Raw genomic sequence first — 23,743 nt, 5'->3', positions numbered from 1 at the left:
TTTCATGTCTCATATGAGAATGTATCACTCATCCAGCTGTAGTTGAAGTGCCACAGTGTCACAGATTTTACAGCTGTAGACAAGTGTCACAGATTTTACAGCTATTGTTGGAGAAATTTAGGGTTCTACAGAACATATATCATGCCATTGCCTACCGTGACACGGACCCTCCGTATTTAAAGATCCGTGATTCACTTTTAATACCAGGTCCTCCGTATTTAAAGACCCGTGACTCACTTTTAATATCAGACCCTTCGTATTTAAAGACCCGTGACTCACTTTTAACACCAGGCCCTCCGTATTTAAAGACCCGTGACTCACTTTTAATATCAGACCCTTCGTATTTAAAGACCAGTGACTCACTTTTATTACCAGGCCCTTCGTATTTAAAGATCCGTGACTCACTTTTAAATACCAGGCCCTTCGTATTTAAAGACCCGTGACTCACTTTTAATACCAGGCGCTTCACAAAGGAACAATCACTACCTATGTTGAACGTGTTAGGTTTGATGTGGCGCCGGGAGCGAGAATCAAACCCAGCCCCCACCCCCTCCCCCCTCCGCCGTGTACAAGGGCCTTAACCTCTAACTACCGCATGCTAAATCTTTGAAATGGGTTCAGTGTTTTTGCTCCATAGTTTTTCGGTTCGATATCAAAAGTACACAAATGTACTAATGTATTTAGATACTGAATGATATTCAAAGACGGGATTTTATTGGGGGATGTTAACCCAACCTTCTAAAAAATGGGTTCCCTCATTTTTGTTTCTCTCTTCCTATTGTACTGTCGTGTCCATGATGCATCATTCCATGTTGATTATGATGTGTAAGTATTCTATATAAGCAAAATACGGGGCGGGGGGGGGGGGGGGGGGGGGGGGGGGTCTCAACCTAACAGTGATACTAATGAAACATGTATAAGAAAAGTAAATGATTGCAATGAAATCAACAAAATGTTACGAGATACAGGTGCTCCCAGAAGCAGCGTACGATAATATACATAATACATGTACACACACAGAGAGAGAGAGAGAGAGAGAGCGAGAGAGAGAGAGAGAGAGAGAGAGAGAGATAACTTGATTTTTCTGAAAGATATAGATGAGGAAATACAATTCAAAAAATTTCTCTTGATCAAAGAACTCAAACGAAAAGTATTTCACTAATTGCCTAAGGGGAGTTTACTCTCTGTTAAATCATTCCTATATATACATATTCCTTTCCGTTAGTTCAGTTCATAAAACAAAATTTACATTATGATCTCCTATGCAACATTAATTTTTCGTCTCTATTAAATATCCGTTCTAATTGATAAGAAGAGTTTGGGGAAGTTGTGTTTCACCTAATGTATTATTTTACTTTATGTCAATGTATCCAGATATCCTCTCCCTAAATGTTCATAAAAGATTCAGGAAATTGGAAATGTAATTACCGTACAAATATTTTTTTTTAAGCGCGAACAAATTTTTTCTCTAAAGAATGAGCACTATATATATATATATATATATATATATATATATATATATATATATATATATATATAATATACTTTTATACTTTTTGATTGAAACATTGCTTTTCAAAAGAAAAATTCCGAAACATAGAACCCTAGCCATAAGCGTTCAGCTAATTTTCAATGACAAATTTTAGAAAAATTGCTGACATGTTTCACTATCTTTAATATGGTCAATAATTTACCGGTAATTACTTTTCATTTTCTTTCCATACGTGTACATTGTATATCGAAAAAATGGAAATATGATGGGTATTTTCCAGCGTAAATTGTCGGAAGTCTCGTTACTAAAATTGGGGACCCAGTACTTCACGTGAAGTGTCTGTCAAGTGTTTAGTAGTCTCCATATCAGATAGAGAAAATGACAGGGGACCTCCTCAACGCATGCCGGATCCTGCCACAATCAACCAATCACAGGCCTCGTTACAAACGGTCTTCTTAAAGGTGCGGGAAATTGTCTTCAAGTTGGTATTTTACCATATATAGAAATGGTCTTTGAGAGTTTTCTATTTTATCGAAATACAACCTCCATCAACTCGAATTCTGTACGGAAAAGATGTCTTTAAAAATTCGCAAACATTTATGAACACATTTAACTTTATTTAGGCACATCAAAGTTTACACAAAATATATTTTTTGAAACCAACACTGAATATCCATTTGTATAAATTGAGGATAAAAGTAACTTACTTCATTCAACAAAAATAGTCAATAAACTTAACAATATGATACGAAAAAAATTAAAGTATGCTGATATGCATTTCATCAAAGTTTATAATTCACTATACAAGCATAACGTTCTTGAGAACGCCCATACACAACAATATCAAATAAATTACCTTTCTTTTTCTTTGAAAAAAAAAAAAGGATATTTGATAAGTTAGTAAATGTTATTAATTTGGTCCACAACCTCAACATGTCTCCCAGTTTAATTTAATAATCACAATATAGACAGCTACCGCTGATATATGAATCACTAGTATGCAAGTTTTGATCTTTAGAATGGTTACTTCGCTGTTTTCTAACGGTAAAACAAATGATACTTATCATTACGTATCAACATTGCCTTCACAAACATTTACAAGGAAAGGCAAGTGCAATTATACAATATTTTACATTTATACATCACATGGCATACTCAGTGCACTTTAATCAGCTGCAGCTTAACCGGGCGAACAAGATATGTTTGGATAATCCATTATATTGTAAATTCGTGATTTTAGAGAGCATGAGACCATACACAACGGATACGAATGGATATCATATATGCCTGACATGAAAAGAAATGTTACAACATGTACATAAATATCATATTTGTCATGGAAAATGAGATTGAAAAGAAATATTACAACATGTACATAAAAATCATATTTGTCATGGAAAATGAGATTTTAAAAACTGTAATTATTGTATTCAAGTCTCAAAACTTCAGATAAACCACCTACAACAGTATGACTACCGACATAAGCTATGGAGAGCATATCTAATCGATACATTGCTAGAATTTTGTCGTTTCTATCAACAGGGTAGGGAGTGAAAACGATACACTTTACAAATTATTTGGCATCTACATTTGATTTGGAATCAACGTTACAATCAATCTATCAATACATCAATCAATGTCATGCAATGCAAACACTTATCAGATCAAGATGCATGATCAAAACTCCATACGCCATCTTTGTCTGATCGATGTGTACAATGCCAGAACGCTCAAGATATCGCGCCCTAAAATCAAGCACATGTATAAACATTACATAAATTCTGCATTTGGGTGAAACCCATGGACTGTCAAAATATTTATAATGCGTCTTGTACAAACTTTCAGATCATTATGATTCAGCAACAGTGAGACAGAGAGAATTACAATGGAAACGTTTGTCTTCGACACAAACTTCAAGTCATGAAAAATTCAACTACTGAAACGTCATAATATTCTCTGGCGTTTAATTAACATGTACACTAACAGTATTATTAAGTACTGCCTATTTCGTAACTACCATCATTTAAACGAACCAGGCTCTGTAGTATAAACCTTTAAAGTTTAGAAAGTTTGACAAAGGTCCACGTGCACCAACGCTCACTTGAGTCACCATATAAACCTCTATTGGAGATATTTATTTCTCTGCAGCACTCTACACACTTATTTTCTAATGTAACATTATTTTTCAAAAGTATTTTTTTTTAAACATTTGAAATTAAACAGGTACATATATGATACTTTTCAAAAAAAAAAATTTATTTTTTTTTTTTTTTTTTTTTTGCTCCTAAGCAAAACTTTGTAATTTGAATCTTATCATGACCCAATCCTCACCATCCAGAAAACCCTGTATATATGTGTTAAACTGATGAGCGGAGAAGTCACAGCATAACTAATGAAATTTAGAGTAGTGTGAGTTCGAGATGTGATATAGCTCACGGAGCTTAATTACACAAAAGATATCATTTTTGATGAATTTCTTTTTTGGAGTAATTTCTTGTAAAACAGCTGATATGAATGAGAACATCGGAACATCTCTCGTAAGTAGTGTATACATGTACAATGTGTTCCTAAACCAAACTTTGCGCCCCTTTTATACAATTTGTACTTCATTGAATTCATATTACAAATACTGTATCCTTGAAAAGACCTTCAAAAATGTTTTTCGTTATAAATTCCTATGTAAAACTTGAGATCCTTATTCAGGCCAAAGACTTTGAACAAGTTTCTATCTACACTATATACAAGAGTTTTGTCTGTTCTGACCTCGTGCTTCTTGGGATCCAACCACTTCTTCTTTCAAATTACCCCCCCCCCCTTTTTTTTTTAAAAGAGGGTGTGGCCTTCCAGAGGAAAAACCTGAATCTCCTTGACTTTAGTTATATTAATAGACGGTTTGTGGTAAGCTTGTGGAAACTGACCCGGTTATTCTTAAGAACAAGCAAAGTATACTACAGACACACAGACAGACTGACGACGGATAAATTTAGATTTTAAAAATTCACAAAATTCAAATACAATTTTGTAAAAGATGGAAGTACCGAGTATTTCCTTTCCAAACAATCAGATCTGCGTAAATCACTTTCCACAAAAACTTGAACACCATCATGACTAGTACAAATCTTGAATTTCGGGGATTCCCTATGATCACCACAATGAGGTGTTCTCTATCTGGTTAAATGCTGTGTTGTCATAACTTTCCGGAAGCCAGAGTTCCCCGTTTGGAATACGGCAACTCGTCCATTGCAAAGTCCTGTTGGTTCCGAAGTAACATCTGCTCTCTGTAGAAATGCAATATATGAATTAGAATTCGAAAATCTCTCTCTCTCTCTCTCTCTCTCTCTCTCTCTCTCTCTCTCTCTCTCTCTCTCTCTCTGTAATTTTAACATTTCTAAAGGCAAAAAAAATAATTTCTAAGTACTATAATATCAGTAGATAAAACATCGCATGCTGAGCATCTTTGCTCAGCGTAGATCGCTAGATGGGAGTATAGCGAAGATGCCGTTGAGTGACAAGCTCGCTAGATGAGAGTATAGCGAAGATGCCGTGGAGTGACAAGCTCGCTAGATGGGAGTATAGCGAAGATGCCGTTGAGTGACAAGCTCGCTAGATGGGAGTATAGCGAAGATGCCGTGGAGTGACAAGCTCCCTAGATGGTAGTATAGCGAAGATACCATGGAGTGACAAGCTCGCTCGATGAGAGTATAGCGAAGATGCCGTGGAGTGACAAGCTCGCTCGATGAGAGTATATCGAAGATGCCGTGGAGTGACAAGCTCGCTAGATGGGAGTATAGCGAAGATGCCGTGGAGTGACAAGCTCGCTAGATGGGAGTATAGCGAAGATGCCGTGGAGTGTCAAGCTCGCTAGAAGGGAGTATAGCGAAGATGTCATTGAGTGACAAGCTCGCTAGATGGGAGTATAGTGAAGATGCCGTTGAGTGACAAGCTCGCTAGATGAGAGTATAGCGAAGATGCCGTTGAGTGACAAGCTCGTTAGATGGCAGTATAGCGAAGATGCCGTTGAGTGACAAGCTCGCTAGATGGGAGTTTAGTGAAGATGCCGTTGAGTGACAAGCTCGCTAGATGGGAGTATAGCGAAGATGCCGTGGAGTGACAAGCTCGCTCGATGGGAGTATAGCGAAGATGTCGTGGAGTGACAAGCTCCCTAGATGGGAGTATAGCGAAGATGCCATGGAGTGACAAGCTCGCTCGATGAGAGTATAGCGAAGATGCCGTGGAGTGACAAGCTCGCTAGAGGGAGTATAGCGAAGATGCCGTTGAGTGACAAGCTCGCTCGATGGGAGTATAGCGAAGATGCCGTGGAGTGACAAGCTCCCTAGATGGGAGTATAGCGAAGATGCCATGGAGTGACAAGCTCGCTCGATGAGAGTATAGCGAAGATGCCGTGGAGTGACAAGCTCGCTAGAGGGAGTATAGCGAAGATGCCGTTGAGTGTCAAGCTCGCTAGATGGGAGTATAGCGAAGATGTCGTTGAGTGACATGCTCGTTAGATGGGAGTATAGCGAAGATGCCGTTGAGTGACAAGCTCCCTAGATGGCAGTATAGCGAAGATGCCGTGGAGTGACAAGCTCGCTAGATGAAGAGTATAGCGAAGATGCCGTTGAGTGACAAGCTCGCTAGATGAGAGTATAGCGAAGATGCCGTTGAGTGATAAGCTCGCTAGATGAGAGTATAGCGAAGATGTCGTTGAGTGACAAGCTCGCTAGATGGGAGTATAGTGAAGATGCCGTTGAGTGACAAGCTCCCTAGATGGCAGTATAGCGAAGATGCCGTTGAGTGACAAGCTCGCTAGATGGGAGTATAGCGAAGATGCCGTTGAGTGACAAGCTCGCTAGATGGGAGTATAGTGAACATGCCGCTGAATGACAAGCTCGCTAGATGGCAGTATAGCAAAGATGCCGTTGAGTGACAAGCTCGCTAGATGGGAGTTTAGCGAAGATGCCGTGGAGTGACAAGCTCGCTAGATGGGAGTATAGCGAAGATGCCGTTGAGTGACAAGCTCGCTAGATGGGAGTATAGCGAAGATGCCGTGGAGTGACAAGCTCGCTAGATGGGAGTATAGCGAAGATGCCGTGGAGTGACAAGCTCGCTAGATGGGAGTATAGTGAAGATGCCGTTGAGTGACAAGCTCGCTAGATGGCAGTATAACGAAGATGCCGTTGAGTGACAACTGACAGTAAGGTTCCACATGCACATGTCATCATAATTATTTTCTTGCAATATTTCCCTGGATCAGCTGTCCCTATAGGATCTGGTGTCATATCCCTATAGGGTCTGGTGTCACATCCCTACAGGGTCTGCTGTCACATCCCTACAGGGTCTGCTGTCATATCTTTACAGTCTGCTGTCATATCCCTATAGAGAGATCATCGACCTGTCGTGGTATGAAATAGGAACATACAAAGCATACCAGAATTTCTATTAGCTCAACGAGTTCTGTTCGTAACGAGTGTGGAGATCATCGTGGCAAAGGGGAAAGAGAGATAACTCGTGTTTATGGATGAAGAACTGATTCACAATTTTCCACAAAATTTTCATTTTCACTATTAATGATCAAAATATACTGTCTAATGTGTTTAAAAGAGTTCTCATAAGAATTAAGGTTATACATTATCACAGAAGCTCATTTTAGAGAGTTCATTATTTGTTGTGTAAACAAAGATTGCGGAATGTTTTGTTTATGAATTTTTCAAAAGAAATGGATATCCATCCAAGTTATATCTTTCACATTTCAAGCATTTTTGGGGTAAATGAGTCATCTAAAAGTTAAATTGTGTGACTATGCATATTCTTTATGCTTTATATTACAAAATAAATATTTCACTTGATTGTTTGTTTACATAAAAAGACTCGAGTCTTTGTTTACATAACAGAAATTCAAGGCTAAAATATTGCTATTATTCTTGCATTCAGAAGGTCAAAATTTTGGCTGTCAATATGAAATAAGTTATATTTTTAATGTTTACCATCAAAAATTAAAAATATTTTTGTCAAAAATCGTGAACCAGTCCCTATATAAATGTACAGGATTATATGTGTAAAACTGTCTAAACCGTCGAGTCAGATGGCCCTAAACCGTCGGCTCTAATGGCCTAAATATTCGGCTCTGATGTGTAAATTACACATACCTTCTAATAAAAGCATTTATATTTAATTTATGTTTATTCATTATTATGAAGATTGCGAATTCTACAGTAAATTTACATGTATCCACACACATAAAATTCCCGTGGAGATCCGGGTTAGAATAGGTCTTCAGTATCCCATACTTGTCATAAGAGGCGACTAAATGTGGCGGTCCTTCGGATGAGACCACAAAAACCGAGGCCCTGTGTCGTAGCAAGTGTGGCACGATAAAGACCCCTCCCTGTTCAAAGGCCGTAAGCGCCGAGCATAGGACGAAGTTTTGCAGCCCTTCACCGGCAATGGTGACTTCTCCATACGAGTGGTAGATTCTCGAGAGGCCCCAGGATATTAAACAATACAACGCAATTATTTGTCTCGGATATATTGTATCCATCAGAATGATCTTATACCAAATATGTCATTTAGGAGCACATAATGAAAAATTCTGCACCCATAAGGGATGAAAACAGCGCGAACGAACGGGAGCGATGGGGAAAAAACCCCACAGGATCACAAAGAAAGGAGAAAGTGTATTGAAGTTGATGTGGCCGAATGCGCTAGAACAGAATGCCTAGCCACAACACTCATTACCTGATGAACTTTCACCTGAATTGAATGCAAATGATACCGAAGTTGATTAAAAATAAAAATGACTATCATTCTCTATTCGAACTAGTTTCTAAAAATTACATCTTAATTGGCTAATTGTCTTGGCCTAGGAATGGGTCGTGGCAACACTAGTCACTCAAGGCCCACGAGATCAAGCTGCACGGACAATTCTCATTCGTGCTAATCATTTGAAATCGACAATCAAGTCCGCAAACGGAGTTGGAGTTGTTCGTGGAAAAAGTTTTATTCAATGCCGGTGTTGTAGCATAGAACCCCCAACCATTCCCATACCGTAGACTTTCCTTCCGCAAAAACGGGCCCGGGATAGACCCCCCCCCCCCCCCCCCCCCGCGCGCGCGGAGAGATGGACCTGGCATAGAATTTCATCTTGGGAAAAGAATTAACCCGGGTCCAATCCCCCCCTAGGAAAAACCGTCCCAGTGTAGAATCTCTCCCTAAATGACAGGAAGCCCCCCCCCCCCCCCCCCTTCTTCCATTTTAGCTATGTATCCGTTTCCAGTTCTATTACTAGAATTCTCTTGCTAATTTTTTTTTTTTTTTTTTTTTTTGAGCAGGGTCTTGGGTCTTGTGTGTCGTGAGCAATCATCATCTTATGATTTTTTTTTTTTAAATAGGAAATTATTCAAATCGCATAATGGTATATCAAAATTCGCGTAAACCCAACTTCAACATCACAAAAAATTATGTTTTATGAATATCGTAATATTAATGAGCACATATCTATTTCATTAAACTATAACAAATGAAATCCGGAAACAGAAGGGGGTGAGTCTATATGCTACATGTATGTACAACACCGGCACGTAGCATCGTTTTTCGAAGGGAGGAAGGGGGAGGCAGCCGAAGAACTTGGAAGTGGATTGGTTTAAATTATTACAAAGTGAAAATTGTATTTTCAAAACATGTTACAAAAATTTACGTGGAGAAGCTGAAAAAGATGGAAATTGTGTGATTAATTGGGGCATCCATATAAAAAACAAACTATTTGACATAGGTTTGGGTCATATTTGGTGTAATCAAGAAATTAATGGCGTATATTGCAATATTTATTTCCCAATAATTTAAAAGCAAAGAACCACTGATATTTTTGTGCAGAGTATTGTTGAACAAATCAACTCCTCATCAAGATGCAAAATCTATATATACATTTATGACTATTTTTCATTGCAATTTTACTTGATGAAGGCTATACCACATGTTTATAAAAAACACATTAGTAGAACTAGAATGGCGTCGCATAATCTTGCCATTGAGAGTGGACGTCTTAATGCAGCAAGAAATAACCCTATAGTAAACTTAGTAATTTAGATATCGAGGATGAATTTCATTTTATTTTAAAATGCCCTTGCTTTATTGAATTGCGCAGGAAATATATCAAGAGGCATTATTGGAGAGAAAAAAACATGTTTTTAAACTTATACAATTATTAAGTGTAAAAAATTTCAAAGAGTTGTGTAATTTGGGGAAATATCTTTACTGTGCCTTTAATTTACGTAATGATTTACTTATATAACATTCTCTTTCTATAAATTCACATCAGTATTGTGTAACATACCATATAATGTCATGCCATGCCATACTATACAATTGTTAACTTGTTTATTATTTTTGTAAACATGTACATGTATGCCATAAGACGTATGTCTTCAGCAATAAAGAATACTATTTAATTCGTCTAAAATTTTTGACAAGCCAACCAAAAATTAAGGGAGTTTTAGGGTCCTCATAAGCTAAAACTGCCTCGTTTTCCCCAGACTTCGATTAAATGGATGTGGGGACATATTCTTCATGTCTTCACAGCTTACATTCTTCTCATTCACTATACTACAATGAAATACAGTGGGGTGGGGGCAGTCACCCAAAATATCTTCATTTGATTATACAAATGTAAATATAGCAGATATTGATCATTGTCAACCCACCCACCCCCTTTTTTTCTACGTGCCTACATTGCCATGATAATTCCTTAAATTCAAGCTTAGCCAGAAAAATGTCTACAATCAATGTTATACATGTATTCAAAAACGAAATGCAGAATGAAATTCTAATTTTGGAGGATATTCATCTTACAATTTTACAGTGTAAGCATTTCGTGTTCACTTCAGTGATGTGGTATTTACACATATACATACAAAACCACCATGTATAGTATTAGTGACATGCACTGAATTACGGATAGTATGTCCACATGCATGCAAGAATTAATTCATACCTAGATCATCGTAGCATGCTTATATTTATATTTGATATTCTATTTTCCTGTATTAAAAAATTTGTATATGAAAGTTATATTTCTGGGTAACGGACTAACGGTGTTAGGTGTTAATCGCGCATATTGTAACCATTTCAAATCAATTTACAAATTACTGAAAATCACAAGATGAGCGAAAACATTTTGAAGAGTTCATTATGGACTTTTCTTTTAAGATATTGTGATAATATATTCTTGTTGATTTAAAACAGAAGAGTTAATGAAGACCATGCACTGAGGAAAAATAGACTATAATTCTGATTAAACCGCAAGCTTAGTTTAAGGATGTATGCTACACCAGAGAAATTTGATATGGATGAAAAGTGGAGGATGTGTACAACAATATTTTGAAATTGAAATTTTTTTAATTTATTTTATTTAGTCAAAAATATGCAGTTTTAGTCGATAGCAATTTGAAAAAAATAAAAATAAAACCCCTGCTGGACTCGAACCCGCGATCTACAGTTCAACAGTCGACGTGCTAACCTACTTAGTTACTCGACTAGGCGATAACTTTTTTAATAAATAGACAAATCTTGCTAATATTCATATTTTCATCCCTGTTTTAAGAGGAATGCAGCCATTATGACGATGTGGAGACATTACCTAGATTTAGTTTCTCAGGGAAAATATCTAATTAGTTTTATGCTGCGTTAGCCTCAACTATCAAACCCCTGGCATATCAATTTCATATCTTCCTTTCATCAAAACTTAAAAACTTATTTCAATGTAAGTTATATATCGATGTTCTGATGTTGCGTTTTTTACGTCATTTTGAAGTTACACTTATTGACACCAATAGTGTGCGCAATATCTAATCAATCAATCATATCATGTCATAAAGTACCATGTCCTTCAGCAAGATGTCATGGTAACTAAATCATTATAATAAAATCTGAAATGGTTTTGTCCCCCCCCCCCTCCCTTCAGGCTTGTTATGTACAAATCCTTTTCGACGGTATGCCTCTACATCTGGTGGTTTTCTTGGGTTTTTTTAAACATACATAACTTTTATCTTATTGTTTAGAATTAATGCACTTGAAAAGAAAAAATTCCAAAAGACTGAACATTGCATTTATCTCTTCTATAGACAGTCTCTAGGGTATTGTATTTATTTTCAATAAAATAATAATAATAATAAAAAAAAAAACAAATAAAAAATCCTAAATACACACACTGATTAGACAAACGTTTGTGATATTATAATACATGAACTCTGACACCGCTGAACAAATGACTCACGACTGAGTGGCCCGGCGATTTAAATTCGAATCAATACGTCAACAATTTAAATATAATTTGTCATATAAAGGTGACATTGAAAGAACAAAATTTTATGCGTATTTTTATTTACTTTTTTATCAACAAGTAAAAATTATGCATAAAATAATTCCAATAAAGTTTACTTTACTCCATGTTGGAACATTAGGCCTATATGAATTCGTCCACATCAGTGCTCGAAAACTTCCGGAATAACACGGAATAGGGTTTTCCTTTTAGTCACTCGAAATACCAACATGGCGACTTTGCGTCCGTCACAACGGGCATAGACTGCGTGAACTTTATCTGGAATCTTACAGGTTTTGAAGACAATTCTATATGCATTATTTGTTCTCATGAGGGAACTATAGTTTGGTAATTAAAATAACAGGTTAACTCAAATGGAGTTGGCCTAGCAACGTTTTACCACGTCTTTAAATGGCAGTTGTACAGGACAGTCTTTACCATAGACTTCAAATGATGAGCTCCGCTTTAGATAGTCGACCTACCAGTGCCTTGGCCAGAGGAGTACAGATTACAGAGTTCAAAGAAACTAGAGTAAACCCTGAACCAGTAGTTTTAGAAGACAGTGACCTCTTGTTAGAACAATACCTTTCCCCAGGCAAATTAAGACTTCTGACAGAGGTTGACAATTTAGAAGATGTTTATCGCTTGGAATTAAAAGTTGACACAAAAGAAACAAGTCTGGGGAATTTTGGTTCCTTACTACCAAGTTTGACACAACTCAAACTATCGAATAGCAACATCCCATGTATCCGGGACTTGGGTTCAAGTTTACGAAATATCACAGTTCTGTGGATGTCGAGATGCGGCCTCTACGAACTGGATGGAATTTCTTCGATGTTGAGTCTTAAAGAACTTTATCTATCATACAATGAAATATGTGATTTAAGTGCTTTAAGCATGCTAGACTCTATACAGATTTTAGATCTAGAGGGAAATAACATTGATGATACCCAACAAATTCATTACCTTGCTATGTGTTCAAATCTCTCTAGTTTAACACTGGAGGGGAATCCTGTGTGTGTTTTGCCTACACCAGACAGTAGTGAGACTGAAGATTATGATTACAGATGGACAATTAAGAAAATTATACCTCATCTTAGGATCTTGGATGAAGAAGCATTAATTTCTGAACCATCCCCTTCAAAGAAGAAGAATGTATTTGATGAAGACTGGGCATACTTAGAAGAATTACAGAGAGACGTAGGGATAGGGGGTTCTACAGAAAGTCTTAATTCCTCTGGTGAGTGAATGATGACAAAGTTCTATGTAACAAATATACCATACAAATTATGTGAGGGAAAAAATACTGTAAACCAACTCTTATTTGTGGGGTGTCTGGGTAGCACAGTGGTTAACACACTAGCTTTTCACCGCTGCGACCTGAGTTCTATCCCCGTGATCGGCAGTGGTTGTATGTGAGAGGGTATGGTGTTCGCCTGCTCGGACATGTGGGTTTCCTCTGGGTACTCCGGTTTTCTCCCACTCAAAGGACCCTAGCGCAAACATTCGTGCAAGTTGGTAAAATAGCTAGTATATAGCTAATGTTATTTGTTGATTAAGTATATCCGACTTTAAAAATAAAAATTATTATAGAAAAAAAAGTGTGCAAGAAAATTTCGCGAAAACCTCATCGTCGTGAATATTTCTCATCACGAATCAGTCCTTGAATGTCTGTCATAGGCTCGAAATAGGCATGGTCACGAAAATTACTCACTGCAAACCAATTTACCACAGGTGAATCATGAAATAAAGTAGCCGTGAATAAAAGTTGGTTTACAGTATCAACTGACAGAACATTCAGTTAAATCATGAGTGTAATTATGTTTTCAGAGGGAAGCCATGTAGAAAACTCGGGGAGACCAGGCACTGCCTCACTTCGACCGACCACTGGGTACCGCCCAGGTTCTGCTCTAAGACCCTCCTCAGGATTTAGACCACTCACAGCTTCAAGGAGGCCTGCCACTACCTCAGGAGGTAATGTGAGGCCACTAACAGCAGAAAAAGTGATTCATGAGGAGAACGAGGAGAAATCTGTCACAGAGGACGCCTCCAGTGAACTGACCATGGGGAGTGTTGTGTGCGGTAATCCATCCAAAGCTCTCTTCTCTCGCAGGAAAATCAACCCTGGCAGCCAACCTAAGAATGAGTCAACTGGTCTAAAACTGTTCCCACAATTCCTACACAAGCCAGAGCATACCTACGATCCTGTTCCCGATGATGATAAGGACCGAGCTGATATTGTGGCTGAACTCAAAGAATGGAAACAGCATCATGAAAAAATGATGGAGAAGATAAAGGCTGAAAAGGCTCCTCAGGTATACACACTAGTGTCATGTCAATTTCATTTTCTTTACTACTTAAAACATTTTGAAACGGCATGTATTGATTGGAGGTGATCATGAATTCAGTATGTTTGATTTTAAAATACATGCAACTACATGGGGTTATAATAGATTTACAATCATACTATTACAGTCATACCAGTGCATTGAACTAGTCTTAGGTGCAACATATTCTGCACCCAACTTCTAAAAATCTTTTGTTTTGTGCAGGTCCTAGTAATTGATCATGATGATGCTTTTGTTTTGTGCAGGTCCTAGTAATTGATCATGATGATGCTTTTGCTTTGTGCAGGTCCTAGTAATTGATCATGATGATGCTTTTGCTTTGTGCAGGTCCTAGTAATTGATCATGATGATGCTTTTGTTTTGTGCAGGTCCTAGTAATTGATCATGATGATGCTTTTGTTTTGTGCAGGTCCTAGTAATTGATCATGATGATGCTTTTGTTTTGTGCAGGTCCTAGTAATTGATCATGATGATGCTTTTGTTTTGTGCAGGTCCTAGTAATTGATCATGATGATTCTTTTGTTTTGTGCAGGTCCTAGTAATTGATCATGATGATGCTGTGAGCATATCTAGTGATGAGGAGATCACAGATGAAGAAGAGAATGATGACTTAGCTTTCAACTTCAGTCCTCTGAATGACAGAGACCGGCCAGTCAGTAGTGGCCGGCCAGTCAGTAGTGACCGGCCAGTCAGCAGTGACCAGCCAGTCAGCAAAGAGGAATTTGTCACCACTAGTCCATTAATGGGTACTTCTCTGTTTATTTATGATTCTTACAGGGGTGTGATTTTTCCTCTCTTCAAAGGAAATCCTCTGATTGGCTCAATTTTCAAAAAAATGAAACACTCTGGGTTTGATCTAAAGTGACAGAAAATGATATTGTTCTTGGTAGGGTGAGGTGTTTTCCTTCCTTCTGACCAGTTTTCCTCGTGATTTCTGAGGAATTCAGTCACAGACCTGTTTTTGATATTTACCTATATACAAAGTCAAAACTGGAAATCAACACTTTAAAAGGAGGTTCTCTACATTGTCATGATAGCTGACTTCCTTTTAAAACATGAATGAAAATATGAATATGAGCAATATTTGTCTATTCATTTAAAAAGTTATCGCGTAGCTGAGTGGCTTAGTAGGTTAGCATGTCGACTGCTGAACTGTAGGTCACGGGTTGACGTCCAGTAGGGGTTTCATATTTTTTTCAAATTGCTTTTGACTAAAACTGCATTTTTTTTTTTACTAAATAAAGTAAATTTGAAATCTTTCAATTTCAAAATGTTGTACATAATCTCCACTTTCCATCCATATCAAATTTCTCTGGTGTAGCATACCTCCTTAAGATTTAAATTGCGGAAGATTCTCACAAGTGGATACTACATAGTACAGTAGAGGGGGAAATATTTGCTTGGTTTTTATTTTTGCTATATTCATGATTATATTAATGATCACAAAAATAAAACCATCACAAAGCTCTGTTAAGAGTATTTGGGAGTAAACACGAACTATTTGAAAGAGTTTATCCGCAAAATTTAAACCATTGTAAAATACCCAACAATAAAAAAAAACCACAAAATTTTAGCCCCGTAAAATTAAGGCCCTTTGCCTTTTCAGTATTCAATTTGGTATGGATCCAAAGTACTGTATAAACCTAAAAAATATAGGACAGATTCCCAATGCATCATGAGAATGCATAATGGAATTTATTTGGTTAAAAATAACCATATAAATTTAACCGTGCATTCTCATGATCTGTTAGTCATCTGTCTGACTTTTTTAAGCGTTTACTTGTATGATGAATTTAACAATAGGCCCACAGGCCTTATCGGTCACCTGAATACTAGTGGAAAAGTATCACTACTTCCATGGGCTATGAAATCCAGAAAAAATTTCCTGTTCTAAATATCTATAAAGCTAAATTCTAATGTTCAGCAACAGTATAAAACAAGATGCGTTCTTAAAACTTCACTGTCCTCAAAAGTGCATGTATACACTGATGAAAGGCTTTAAATAATAGGTGTATTAACATTAAAACATCAAAAGATATGAGTAATTTGGACTCATCTTAAAGTCATAACCCCTGGTTGTGAAATTCACCATTTTTTGTACATCCTTTTCTGCTATTCCTTAGTATGCATTTAGATTTTATACAGTATCAGCAAACTTACACATAAATACTATATACTAAGTTTGGCCCCACCCTGTGGTCAAAACCCTTACTCTGGGGAAAATCAAATTTACGATTTTGATAAAAGACTACCTGTATTCATTTAGTTTCAATTTAGTATCAAATGCACTAAAGAAAATGTTATTTAAGTGTTTTACACATAAACACTATATAACAAGTTAGGCCCTGCCCTGGGGTAATAACCCCTTTCCCTACCCCAGGAATCATGAAATTTACAAGTTTGGTAGAGGCCCTCCTGCTCTACATCACTATGCATTTAGTTTTTCTTACATGTGTGTGGTTCTTGAGGAGGAGATTTTTGAAAATTGGTCATTCGGGAGCAGTTTTTGCCCTGCCCCTAAGGCCCCAGGGGTGCAGGAATCCTGAAATTTACAATTTATGTTCCCCTTGTTCCAAAGATGTTTCATACCAAATTTGAAAAGAATTGGAATGATAGCTATCAAGAAGAAAGTTAAAAATTTCTATTGTTCACACACTTAATAACTGACCATTTTGGCCCCACCCTGATACCAAAACCCCATGCCCTGGAATAATCAAATTTACAATTATGGTAAAGGACTACCTCTTCTTTCTAAATATCTATTTAGTTTCAATTTAGTATCAATAGCATTAAAGAAGATGTCATTTAAGTGTTTACACATAAACACTATATAACAAGATTTGCCCCCCCCCCCCCCCCCCCCCCCCCCCCCCCCCCCCCCGGGTCATAACCCCTACCCCGGGGATCATGAAATTTACAATTTTGGTAAGGCTTTCCTGCTCTACATCACTATGCATTTAGTTTTTCTTACATGTGTGTGGTTCTTGAGAAGATTTTCGAAAATTGGTCAATTGTGCCCCACCCCTAGGGCTCCAGGGGTGCTGGAGTCCTGAAATTTACAATTTATGTCCCCCTTGTCCCAATAATGCTTCATACCAAATTTGAAAAGAATTGGACTGGTAGTTTATTAAGAAGAAGTTAAATATGTTTAATTATTATTATTCTTTATTGCTGAAGACATACGTCTTATGGCATACATGTTTACAAAAATAATAAACAAGTTAACAATTGTATAGTATGGCATGGCATGACATTATATGGTGTGTTACACAATACTGATGTGAATTTATAGACAGAGAATGCTACATAAGTAAATCATTACGTAAATTAAAGGCACAGTAAAGATATTTCCCCAAATTACACAACTCTTTGAAATTTTTTACACTTAATAATTGTATAAGTTTAAAAACAGATGGGTTTTTCCAATAATACTTCTTGATATATTTCCTGTGTAATTCAATAGAGTAAGGGCATTTTAAAATGAAATGAAATTCATCCTCAATATCTAAATTACAAAGTTTACAATTGTTAATGGATGATGACGGACAAAAACCAATTGCAATAGGTCACCTGAGTAAACCTAATAAAAGTTCTGTCTATTAGGTAAATCTGGGTAACATTATTTAGTGGTGCAACATGTATTTACTTGTATGGTGAATTTGATAAAAGTTATATAGGTATTAGGTAAATCTGGGTAATATTATTTAGTGGTGCTACATGTATTTCTTTATTCTGAAGAAGTGAGGAAATTTTACTCTTCCTTTCTTGCTACGTAACACCATATTTCTATTTTAAACTTATTCATGAATCACTATTTACTTCAGTTTTGTCAAATCTTTTTAACCATTGTTAAAGCTACTATGAAATAAAGTTTTCTCTCCATACACAGATCTTCCCGCTCCTCCAACACCACCCAAGATGTTGGGACAGGTCCGTGAACCCCCCTCTGGTGAATTCCAGGAGGTCATAATAGAGGCCTTGAAAATGGAGGGTCTTACTAAGGATGGCAAAAGAGAGGAACCAGAAGATCCCTCACCGACACCCGAAAGCATCCAACTGAAGACGAGACTGGAGAACCACGCCCTGAATCCGAACCGCCCAGTTCCTCCCATTAAACCCCTGGGGAGGATGACCTCAGATGGTCCCATCATCCCAAAGGCTCCTCCCCCATCTGCTGTGGGGAGAAACATGCTGAGCAAAAGTATGGCCGTCCCAGCGAGGCGAAACAGTGCGAGCAGTCCTGATTCAGCCTCTCCCGTGATTGGACCGTCGGCTTCTGTTGACCGCCCTCTCCTGCAGAACCGTCCTTTCACTGCGCGTGCAGTCCTTTCTGGAGTACGGAGGCAGCTGCCCCAAGTTCCTACACTTCCTTCTAAACCTAACTTTCCAAAGTAAAGGATGATTACATTCCCCAAAAATATCCTTAATTTGCCCCGTAATCTTGGTCCTGGTCTTTAAATTATTGTCTTTCATTTTCGAATTGTGTGTTTTGAAGATCCCATGCATCAATATTGTAGGACATACAAAATAAAAGCCATATTTGCTACAATGCTTCAAGTGAATGTTTCTAAAGGAAAGTTACATATATTTTCATGTAAACCAGACCTCTTGAGAGTTAAAGGGACTGGTTCACATTTTTTGAAAGAAAAAAAAAATTTCACTTTTGATTTTAAACATATCACTCATTTAAAGTTGACAACTAAAATTTGGACCTTCTCAATGCAAAGATAAGATCAATATTTTAGCCTTAAATCTGTGTTTTATATGTAAACAATACTTGAGCCTTGTTTATATTTACAAACAAACTAGTGAAATGTGAATTTTGTAATTCAAAATATTCTAATTTTGAAGACACAAATCTAACTTTCAAAATGACATATTTTACATAAAGAATACTTTAAATCTGATATATATATCATAAACTTAGATTGATAGTCAAACATTTTCAAAACTTTGTAAGCAATACATACCTCAATCTTTAAATAACAAATAATAAATTGTGTATAATGAACTTCCTGTCATATAATTGTATAACCTTAATTATTTTGAAATCTTTTAAACACATTAAACAGTAAATTTTGATCATTAAAAGTGAAAAACAAAATTTTAGGGGAAATCGTGAATCAATCCCTTTGAATGTTGGGGGTGACTGGGCAGAAATTCTCTCAAGAAATATGACTTGGATCTTGACACAGGAGTGGCAGGTATGGTGATGATGTTAATGAATAATGTAACGAACATTTGGGCTGCCACATCATTGTCACTCAGCTCTAGAAGTGTCGGCATAGCTGTGAATTTTGTTAGTTTGTTTCTTTTTCTTTTTTTACACAGCAAGAAGTTGCCAGCAAATACATTCCATATTTCAAGTCTTGTAAATCGAATACCAGTAATTCAGAGATTGTACATGTACATACCAGTATTAGTGTTGTTTTTAACTTTATTCAGCCCCATTTTAAAGCATGATGATACCATGATAAATCGGATTGAAGTTTTATCAATGTGCTACATTCTATTTACAAATTAGTGGAGTGCTACGAGATGAACATTGTAAACATGGTACAGGTCTTCACCGCATCACAGGGTGTCCATTTACATCAAACAATATAAACTGGATCAAGTCTAGCAATCACAGAATGCATCTCAGCAATTGTCATAATCAATTCCAATTAAATCATGTTTTAGTTTTACTATTGTCTGAAATGCTACTGAAAATGAATTTTAATAAAAATTATTACTAGTAAATGAATTGAAATTTGGAGTGGGATTTTAAATTTATTAGGCAACATGATTTTGTTTGTTATGAACAGTAAATGATGTGTTTTCCAGGTCTAGATGTGTCTGTGTGTTGCCAATAATTGCATTTAATTTATTGAGTTGAATAGGCTTTTCTTGTATCGTTTTCAATTTTTTTCACCATGCATATGTAGATGGTTTCACATTAAATGATGCTGCTATTTTTGACGTGGTTCATCTTGTTCTTTTTGCTGAAAATGGAATAGCTATAATTCCTTTTTTTCTCCAATTTCGGCTTCCTTGTGGCATTTTATCAGATTTTTTTCCACACATAAAAAGAATACTGTACTTGTACTGAATTTAGTGGGATTCATATTTTAGTGTATTTGCCAATGAAGCAAGAACACTTAATGTATGTGATGGGAGGTTTTTAAGTTTGAGCTCCGCTCGCACCATGGTCACATCAAATCTAAGACATAAACATATTAGGTATTGATTGCTCCTTTGCCAAATGCTCGACATTTAGAGAAGAAAATCAAAGATCTACAGAGGTCCCGTGTCACAGCAGGCATCGGCACATTTAAGGACTTCTACTGCTATAGCCTCGAGAGCTAAGAATATGGCTAAATTTGCGGTACTTCACCTACAGCTGGTGACGTTTCAGTATGAATGAAAAATTCTCGACATGACGTAAAATAAACAACCAACCTACCAAAATATGAAAATCTATTTATCCATTATCATATGTGTAAAAAGCACTAAATAATGATTGCGCTAAAAAGTACATCCACTGTGATTGCCCAAAATTTTCAAAATGCTAAACAAGTACAAATACAGAATCTTGGACTTGAGCAAAAAACAGATATGGTATAGTGGTTTACTGATATGGTATAGTGGTTTACTGATATGGTATAGTGGTTTTTCTCTACATGGTGATTAATTTGGTTTATTTCAGCTGTTGGATAGCTTTCTGCCACAATTTCTCTTGCCAAATATGCACCCAATTGCGACTTCAGTATTTTCAAAAGAGATATATAACTCTTTCTTGTTCACCAAAATTTATTCCGCTAAAACTGAGCCAGCAAATCGTCAAATTCTAAACCCACGGAAAAAACACAGGTCTTATGGTATGAGGTGCTGTGGACATGTTGAGTTTAGGACTTTAAAATTTTGGACATAGTACTTCGCTCCCACTATTTCATTTGATCTATAGTAAATGAGGAAGTGTGAAGCTGAGTTAAATTCTTTATTCCTGGATAAAAGAAAGAAACAACAAAGGCGAAAAAATCTTTTTCGATTTGAATTACCATTTAATTTTTTTTCTCCTATATAATCAAAAGAAGAAAGAATTGCCTTATACACATGTAACAGTAAGGGGGGAAATGCAATGAACCTGACTGAGATTTGAACACAGGTCTGGTCCGTTGCAGTTTTCTCCCTTCCTGTTACATTTGGTGCCGCAGACCAGCCCCTGGAACTAACAGGTGAAAATGCCTGCCAGGGGATTAAGATCCTGGGTTAGTGTATTCAAGATGTGAAGACATTTAAGGAATGGGGAATGTAGCAATCGGACAGGCTTGATCGTCGGTGGCCTGGCAGATGGCTCAGTTTCTACATGTAGAGCACCTAACTAGAGACTCAGGGGGCTCAGGTTTGAATCTCAGTCTGGTCTGTCACATTCTCTCCCTTCCAGATATATAAATTTCTTTGCTTGTTAATATGTACAGTTCTTAAAAAGCAAGACTCTAGTTACCTCCCTGATCCCTGTAGGTATTATGTGGAATGATTAATATTCAATACAAAGTATGAGAAATATATGTCTGATATGATCAATCAACCATGATAGTTACACATGCATGCATGTGGTACCATCAAAAACAGTAACATTCCCCTCCCTCCTTTCACGCTTCTGATGATGTAAAACATTTAGATTGCACAGTGTACCTTATGTAAGGTCTGTAACTTTATGAGACGGTGGCATAAAAGTTCCTTCAATCAATGTAACTTTGGAAAGAGGGCTTACATTGTGTACAGCAGTTTAAATTTTCTAATAATGAGGTAAACACTAGACATATCAAGGCCTCACCTACAGACCTAATGGTAGACTACACACAATCCAAGCATTTTACGTTATCAGAATTTGCAGGTATCGTATTACCTCCTTTTTCGGACCATCCTTCTCTGTCTGTAACAAATGGACACAATGACAAAAATAAACACAGAGGGTACAATGACTCCCATCACAATCAGGGTCACCAAAACTGTGCGATCCTTCCCAGTCAGGGGGTGAGGTGTGTTATTGGCAATCCAGGGCATGGAGGCATTGTGGGACTCTGGAAGACACGGAGAAAATGAAGAATGTGTACAGTAAGAGCTCTACAATTCTTTTTTCTAAATTCATAATTAAGTTCATATATTGTACTTCTGTAAGATTTTGTGCCCTATAAATTGTGAACCAAAGTATACAGGTACAAACAACATATATAGTATGTATAAATTTTTCAGTGATAGTAAAACCTTTTCTTCTTTTTATTTTAATGTTGGTACATGTAGTATACTCAACACTCTGCTTTTGGACTGACACCGCCAAAGATAGGGTGCCTTATTTGATCTAACTAATGAAAAAAACTCTACCTGAAGTACTGAAAATCTCTACCTGAAGTACTGAAAAACTCTACCTGAAGTACTGAAAAAATCTACCTGAAGTACTGAAAAACTCTACCTGAAGTACTGCCGGTGCCTTATTTGATATACAGTAACTCTACCTGAAGTACTGCCGGTGCCTTATTTGATATACAGTAACTCTATCTGAAGTACTGCCGGTGCCTTATTTGATATACAGTAACTCTACCTGAAGTACTGCCGGTGCCTTATTTGATATACAGTAACTCTACCTGAAGTACTGCCGGTGCCTTATTTGATATACAGTAACTCTACCTGAAGTACTGTCGGTGCCTTATTTGATATGACTCTACCTGAAGTACTGTCGGTGCCTTATTTGATATACAGTAACTCTACCTGAAGTACTGCCGGTGCTTTATTTGATCTAACTCTACCTGAAGTACTGCCGGTGCCTTGTTTGATATAACTCTACCTGAAGTACTGCCGGTGAAAGCTGTAGTGGATTCACTTGAGACAGTAGCATTGTTGACCAGAGATGAAGCATGAGAAACCATGTTTGTTATAGTTGACAACAGGACTGAAGAGGTGCTGGATGCTGTCATCCCTGGAATAGAACTTATCACTGCTCCAGTTTCTAACGGTAAATCTGTCATGTTTCCCTCAACCCTATATCAACTTGGAACTCTCAAGTGCATCTGTCTGATCAGTGATATAAAAATCCAAACATTATTAAGTGAAATAGCAAGTTTTATTAAAACAAACACACAATAAATTTTATCAGTTTTACATAAACTAGAAGTACTTGGCCTGAAAGCAGACAGTATCTATCAGTTAATGAAATATTACATCTCAACATCTTTATCAGTTTTCAGTTACCACCATTTATAAAATGAGTTAACAACATATCTTGGCCTATAGATTCAAAACATACCAAGTACTGTTATCGGGTTTGTTTACATCAAAGAGTTGTCTTTCTTGAGTGTTTTACTATTTTGTGCACTCCGATCTCCATAAAAATATACAACTTGATATTTTTGTAAATTTATTTTATTTGTTGTTTTTATTATATATTTGTATGAAATTAATGTATGTAAAGTAATTTGGAATTACTTATATGATTGATAATATATATGATTTGAATAGACAGAAAATAATTTTTAAATCTTTAAAGCGAATCAGTAATGCATTGACAGAGACATATAAATTATATACCATGCAATAAACATATTCATAGTA

At 36.8% G+C, this 23,743-nt stretch overlaps 2 protein-coding genes across 3 annotated transcripts; one reads left to right on the top strand and one right to left on the bottom strand.

Annotated features, from left to right (window-relative positions):
* Window positions 1–2,084: 2,084 nt before the first annotated feature.
* On the bottom strand, window positions 2,085–23,488 carry LOC125646894 (uncharacterized). 2 transcript variants are annotated; one of them, XM_056141733.1, is made up of 4 exons: window positions 23,439–23,488; window positions 22,980–23,202; window positions 22,044–22,218; window positions 2,085–4,770 (listed from the first exon to the last, which is right to left on the bottom strand). In XM_056141733.1, the coding sequence occupies exons 2-4, from the start codon at window positions 23,158–23,160 to the stop codon at window positions 4,680–4,682; spliced, it is 447 nt and encodes a 148-aa protein (XP_055997708.1). In that variant the 5' UTR covers window positions 23,161–23,202; window positions 23,439–23,488; the 3' UTR covers window positions 2,085–4,679. The 2 variants fall into 2 exon arrangements, with proteins under 2 accessions (XP_055997708.1, XP_055997709.1); XM_056141734.1 differs by having other exon boundaries at window positions 22,980–23,206; window positions 23,439–23,476.
* Window positions 12,010–20,110, top strand: LOC125646867 (leucine-rich repeat-containing protein 56-like). Its single transcript, XM_056141731.1, has 4 exons — window positions 12,010–13,044; window positions 13,635–14,119; window positions 14,685–14,898; window positions 18,042–20,110. Exons 1-4 carry the CDS (start codon window positions 12,216–12,218, stop codon window positions 18,545–18,547), a joined length of 2,034 nt encoding a protein of 677 aa, XP_055997706.1. The 5' UTR covers window positions 12,010–12,215; the 3' UTR covers window positions 18,548–20,110.
* Window positions 23,489–23,743: the final 255 nt, after the last annotated feature.

This window comes from Ostrea edulis, chromosome 6 (genome assembly GCF_947568905.1).
Source record: "Ostrea edulis chromosome 6, xbOstEdul1.1, whole genome shotgun sequence".
Taxonomy (NCBI): Eukaryota; Metazoa; Mollusca; class Bivalvia; order Ostreida; family Ostreidae; genus Ostrea; species Ostrea edulis.
This window is presented reverse-complemented; position numbering and strand designations above follow the sequence as displayed.

Bases quoted from the DNA above. Each gene is read 5' to 3' on its own strand.
- LOC125646867 (XM_056141731.1), top strand. From the start codon at position 12,216: ATGGCAGTTGTACAGGACAGTCTTTACCATAGACTTCAAATGATGAGC. The intron at 14,120-14,684 runs GTATACACACTA...TGTTTTGTGCAG, and splicing joins AGGCTGAAAAGGCTCCTCAG to GTCCTAGTAATTGATCATGA. The intron at 14,899-18,041 runs GTACTTCTCTGT...CTCCATACACAG, and splicing joins CACCACTAGTCCATTAATGG to ATCTTCCCGCTCCTCCAACA.
- LOC125646894 (XM_056141733.1), bottom strand. From the start codon at position 23,160: ATGACAGATTTACCGTTAGAAACTGGAGCAGTGATAAGTTCTATTCCA. The intron at 22,219-22,979 runs GTAGAGTTATAT...CGTGTCTTCCAG, and splicing joins TTTCACCGGCAGTACTTCAG to AGTCCCACAATGCCTCCATG. The intron at 4,771-22,043 runs GTAATACGATAC...GCATTTCTACAG, and splicing joins AGGATGGTCCGAAAAAGGAG to AGAGCAGATGTTACTTCGGA.